This window comes from Prunus mume, linkage group LG1, assembly GCF_029339155.1.
Source record: "Prunus mume cultivar Tortuosa linkage group LG1, ASM2933915v1, whole genome shotgun sequence".
NCBI classification, from domain to species: domain Eukaryota; kingdom Viridiplantae; phylum Streptophyta; class Magnoliopsida; order Rosales; family Rosaceae; genus Prunus; species Prunus mume.
The window spans coordinates 25,790,256-25,796,436 of NC_142698.1; the positions used below are offsets into that span (position 1 = coordinate 25,790,256).

Consider the following 6,181-nt stretch of genomic DNA (forward strand, 5'->3'; position numbering starts at 1 on the left):
GCTGAACACCCATCTCAATCATTTATATCTTTTTCAATTTATCCGCTGATACCTTCTAAGTTAATAATAAAATAAGTTTGTCCCTACAAAATTAGTTCCGTAAGTCTAAGGTGATTCTTGATCCGTTGATCCATGAGGCTTATAATACATTAACGGTCAAATTGTGCCTAAAATTGTCCGAATGATATGACCAACAATCACAATGCATTAACAATCAAATATTATCACTGATAACAAATAACTAACCATCACAATGCATGAGCAATCAAATTTTACCGTCAGTAACAAAATTACTTACCATCACAATACAGTCAAAATTTACCGCCACTACAAAATTCAATAAATTACCCGATTATGAACTTCAGAGCTTCAGTTTTTTTTTAAGTCCATGTGTGTGCACTCGAAGCTGACCTCAACTTAAACTCACCGCCCAAATACAATAAACTCCAGTACAGTTTCCGGACTTCCCATGTCCAACACTTTACTATCCATTGACAGCTAGCACAATTCCACAGCGAGTACCTCCACAAAAGCATCTTCTGCGAGTGGCTAAAAATGCTATAACAAGTTTTGTTTTTCTGCTTTTTCCCCCTTTTATACGCAAAAACAATGAGCATTATTCCCCTCCCACTCCTCCCTGGCCCATCACCAACACACCACACATCATCGCCGTCCATTTGCATCATCATTTCCATTGTCATCATTCTCTCCTACTCACTCACTCTCACACTCACACACACACACACACTCTCTCTCTCTCAACTTAAGGCCACCGGACACCAGAAACGCAGACACTCTCTCTGCAGTAGAGAGAGAGCCATCCCCACCCTCCCGTCCACCCCCACCCTACCCAATCCAAAAGACAATGGCCATAACTTTTCTCATTTCCCATTTTACCCCTACAGCCCTACTCTATTTCCTCATCCTGTCCTCCTCCATCCATGCCCTCAACATCACCACCCTCCTCTCCCCTTATCCTGACTTCTCTGACTTCACCGACCTTATCTCCTCCTCCATCTCCGGCGACCTCCTCCCCCGCTCCTCCCTCACCCTCCTCGCCGTCCCCAACCCCTTCCTGTCCTCCACCTCCGCCCTCACACGCCGCCTATCCCCCTCCTCACGCGCCGACGTCCTCCGCTACCACGTCCTCCTCGAGTACCTCTCTCCCGCCGCCCTCCTACGCATCCCCCCCTCCGGCAAGCTCGTCACCACCCTCTACCAGACCACAGGCCGCGCCACCAACAACTTCGGCTCCGTCAACATCACGCGCGACCCCTCCACCGGGGTCGTTTCGATCCGCTCCCCGGCCTCCTTCTCCCCCTCAAACGCCACCGTTTTGTCCCTCGTCACCAACCTCCCCTACAACGTCTCCATCTTCTCCGTCAACTCCCTCCTGGTCCCTTACGGCTTCGACCTCATGGCCTCCGAGACCCGCCCCCCTCTTGGCCTGAACATCACCAAGGCCCTCATCGACGGCCACAATTTCAACGTCGCCGCCTCCATGCTCGCCGCCTCCGGCGTCGTCGAGGAATTCGAGGCCGACGAGGGCGGCGCTGGCATCACCCTCTTCGTCCCCACGGACACTGCGTTTTCGAATCTCCCATCGAATGTGAGGCTCCAATCGCTCGCAGCTGACAAAAAGGCCGTCGTCCTCAAATTCCATGTCCTCCATTCATACTACCCACTGGGCTCGCTCGAGTCGATCGTGAACCCGGTTCAGCCCACATTGGCTACAGAGGACATGGGAGCCGGCTCGTACACTCTCAACATCAGCAGAATCAACGGGTCGGTGGCGATCAACACTGGGATTGTGCAGGCCTCGGTCACCCAGACTGTATTCGATCAAAAGCCCGTGTCAATTTTTGGGGTTTCTGAAGTTTTGCTGCCCAGAGAGATCTTCGGGAAGAACCCAATTTTAACTCCCAAGCCCGGGACGCCATTGCCCGGTAGCGGTGGAGCTCCGCCTCCGAACATTTCTCCCTCACCGGAGAGTCTAACTGGGCCTCCATCGCACCTCTCTTCGCCGCCGGGTTTTCGCGAAGAAATCAGATCCGAAGCTGCGGCGGCCGTTGGTGGGCTGGGGAGCTTTGGGATTGCATCGTGTTGTATAGGACTGTATTTAATGGTATGAGATTTTTGTTATTTTTGCTTCTTAATTGCTAGATTTTTGGTGGTTTTTTTTTTTCTTTTCATACATTGAATTGAATTAGGCTGCAAAAGCAAAGCCTTTTTTGTTTTTGTTAATTTTTTTTCTCTTGTTGTTCAAATTTATGATGTTAAATTGTGTTAATGGCCCTGAATAATTAATGTATATCAGAAAGAACCAATTTTTTGTTTCTTGGATCTGCGGTTTTCGTCCTGTAAAGAGATTCAAAGTCTGATCTGCTTCTGCATAATTGCATTCATCTTTCTACTTTTCTGCTCTAAAACTGACACTGGAGAAAATTGGGTAGCTCTCCTCTTTTGCCTTAACTCATGAACCCATCAAGTCAAAAGGAGAAACACTTACATGAAACGGAATTAACTTTATTTTGATATTCTCGACTAAATATTACTTGTGATAAATTTTTCACGTGACAGTCTGTGATTCGCAAATTTTAATTTTCAATAACCCAAAATGCAGAAAATATCTTTAGATTTGTCAGAATAGGAAAAGAAGGAAGAAGGAAGGCAAGAATCAATTAATTTGGGATAAAACTTGTTCGGTTACTATATTTAATTCTTGTTGCCTTCTGTCATATTCATAAAGTTATAAAGCTTGTTTCCCACAATATCCCCTGTGAACCTTTTAGAACCACAAATTTCCCAGCACTTTCATTTGTTTGTCCAAAATAATATGGTCTTTTTTGGGTTTTCCAACAGCTAAATTTCCGTATACATGAAATTATTTAAATTGGTTAGAACAGATGTACTCTTCATCCTCTTTCTCTTGCAACTAAGTTCGAATCTCTCTTTCCACTCCACAACTAAATTTCCACTTTTTATTATTTATTTATATTTTGAAGGCAGAGAATATAGTTTGTATTTTTATTTATATTTTGCTGGCAGGGCAGCTAGCTAGCTTTGCTTAATGGCTGCTTGATTGTTGGGACCAAAATAGAATGTGAGAAGGAGAAAAGAGTTATTTACCAAAAAGAAATGTGAGAAAATTGAAAATTGAAAAATTGTTGGTAGGGTACTGTAATTAGTGAAGAGGAAAGTGCATGACAGAGGGCATGGGGTGGGTCCGCAAATGGACGGTGGTGATGCGATACAAGTTGAAGATATGCTGCTCTACACGCATTTCTATGGCATCGGATGTTGATGGGACTGCCAGAGGACAGTGTACGGCCAGATCTAGTGAGGGTTATTTGAACAGAGGGGTAGGAGATCTACAGTGTGTGTACTCTCAAACGCCTTTTCGGCCGCTCCATTTCTATTTGTGGACAAAAAACTTTCTTATAAAGAGATAACACTATTTTGTTATTTTCCCACCAATAACATAATAATACATAAAAAAATTATTTTATGTGTAATTATGTTATTGGCCGAGAATAGCACATTGCTATCCCGTTGTATGAGATTTCTCTCTTATTTGTGGGTCAGTACAAACTGATGCTGTTGGCTTCTAGATTAGACACACAGATGAGCGGGGGTCCCTTTGAAGAGCTTTCAATTGAAACCCTTAAGTTTACTAATATATAGTTCGCCCTAGATAGGGATCAACTACTCTCCTTAATTTAATTCTTGATAAATTCTTTTATGTATTAGATAACAGATTTTAGTGCTGAACTGGTATAATTTGACGAGCTAGTAAATACAGAGAAAGTCAGAAATTGAAATCTGAACAAAACTAGTGATGCAGAGAAGGTCAGGAATTGGATTTTATTGTGGAACTCATATATTGAGTGACACTGATCCAAACTAATGCATTTGAGGCAATCAGTTACGCAGTTTTAATTTGGAAGACAGTCCATTTAATCTTCAAAATGGATGGTATTGGGCTTGAGCCCATTCCCCATTTGTGAACTCATGGTTAATTGTTAAGCCTTAGGGTAGGGTTCATGGAGGAAATCGAATCCTGAACCCATCAGAATGAGTTTTGTTTGGTTGTGAAAAAAAGTAAGGCTTGACTCAAACCCTATCTAAGAGATAGCGATTAAGAACATGCTCAAAATATTTGATTGGTGGGTGGTAGAAGCGTGGCTTAGCATCTATACAAACACAATTTTATTGTAATTTTTCAAGGACGTTTGGCCACTTCCACAAAGACATCTTGAAAGATATCACTTGGATGTGGCCGAGGATGAAAATAGAGGAGATCAAGCCGCCGCCTGCCATGTTCTATGTGTTTGTTTTCACGAGATTTCGATGCAATTCCCCGAGAGCATTCAATGATCTTTGATTATGTGGTGTGTCGGTAAACATTCTGAACACTTAGCATTGATCTCATCTTGCATGTTTCTAATGTGGACTTTGGTTAACACCGTGTTGAATTAGTTCAAGTTTGACTTGAAAGTTGAATGAGAAAAGCTAAAAAGAAAGTTTGACCTGCAAATTGGCAAGCCAACCATGTTGGTATTGAAACGGGCTTTAAAACACACTCCATTCAGCCCATCACAATGTCTTCCGTACAAATCAAAACTACTGCGCCTTGTTGATTATGTTAGATAACTCTTGGCATACAAGTTTATGAAATTTGTTATTTATTTTTTAATTGGACAAATAGTTGCTCCCTTGGTTGTTCAAATAAACTTGAAAACTAGTCCCTGTTCCAACACACTATAGAATTTACAATGATCCAACAAAAAAAACAAAAAAAAAACTATGATCATTCTTCTTTCCATCTGGGAACTGGTTTTGTTGGTGGTTTTGTGGAAAAAAAAAATGTTGATCAATACAATTGATGCAAAGTCCAGCCCGTGATTACTGCCAATGATTAAAACATCGGTTCCAAATTTTATTTATTTTTGCTTATTCTGAAGTCAAAAGTCAATATTCTATAATTTGATTACCAATTAGGAAATGATGAATGCAGTGCAAAACTATCTTCATGCCTTGTATGCGAAGGTGTGAAGCTAATTTTGAAGTGCAAATAATAATTCCTTTCGTCATCACTAAATGGCGTGAAAAGAAGAATCATAGATTTCTTATATGAAAATTCCAAGATTACTTTAGCAAATAAATTGGTTCAGATGATTGAAAGTTATGATTTTGAATACAAGTCGTCACATATTTATCTTTCATATAAAAAATAATAATAAAAGAAACAAAATTGTTGATGTCCCCAAGTTTCAAGAGAGAGGGAGAGGAAAACAAAGGGAACAATGGGTTCGGATATCTCAGCCAAACCCTCTTTGTCAAAGTTGCCAAATTTAAGGGCAAGATGTGGATGGCATAGAATGGAGACAACAATGCTAGTGGTTGCTAGTGGGCAATGGTGGTGGTGGTGATGGTGCTGCTTAACCCTAATGACAATGACAATGACCATGATGCATATAAATTCCCTTTCTGTCAAACTATGTAGATTGTGTTTGCTCTATGGCTGGCATTTATGTTCATTAAAAATATCTTTTGGAAGACTCTGAGAAATTTCAATCTTTCCTTGCCAATCAAGTTTTCTTGACTTTGCAACAAACAAAAAAAAAAAAAGTAAAAAAAAAGAATGAACATTCTCTTTGCAGGTTGAATTTATAATCTCAGGATGAATTTTGAAGGTTCAAGTTTTTGTCTATGTGCATTTGGAAAATGGAGAACTTGTAAACAAAAGTCAGAAATAACAAGAGTTGTCTTAACCCTCTGTCATTAATTTAATGATCATTTGATTGACTGGTGTGCTGCCTTTTACTTTTCCCAGTTTGCGCTCTACATGATAGAAACTTTCAAACAACATTCATGAACCATAATTGTTCTTTTCACCTTTTTTTTTTAAAGGCTCCCTTTTCATTTCTGAAATTAGGTAACCTTTGTGTTGTGTTTATAATTTATTCTCAGTTGAAAGGCTTCATGATCAAGCCATATAAACTGTATTTTATTGGCTTCAAACAAAGCCAAATAGTTTGTAATTTATTTTAATAATAGGGTAAAGGAAAAAAAAAACAACAGATTGATTGCCAAAGATGACATGCGCATTATTGGAGAAATTATATAATACTACGGTAGGATGGTTACGTGGTATATTTTATACACGTGTTATAATATG

The 6,181-nt window shown here is 40.4% G+C and overlaps 1 protein-coding gene across 3 annotated transcripts; it reads left to right on the forward strand.

Annotated features, from left to right (window-relative positions):
- Window positions 1-730: 730 nt before the first annotated feature.
- On the forward strand, window positions 731-3,515 carry SOS5 (Fasciclin-like arabinogalactan family protein). Of its 3 annotated transcripts, none has more exons than XM_089053728.1 (2): window positions 737-2,125; window positions 3,049-3,515. In XM_089053728.1, the coding sequence occupies exons 1-2, from the start codon at window positions 866-868 to the stop codon at window positions 3,055-3,057; spliced, it is 1,269 nt and encodes a 422-aa protein (XP_088909854.1). In that variant the 5' UTR covers window positions 737-865; the 3' UTR covers window positions 3,058-3,515. The 3 variants fall into 3 exon arrangements, with proteins under 3 accessions (XP_008223499.2, XP_088909854.1, XP_088909853.1); XM_089053727.1 differs by having other exon boundaries at window positions 3,054-3,515; XM_008225277.3 differs by lacking the exon at window positions 3,049-3,515 and having other exon boundaries at window positions 731-2,343.
- The last annotated feature ends 2,666 nt before the right edge of the window (window positions 3,516-6,181 follow it).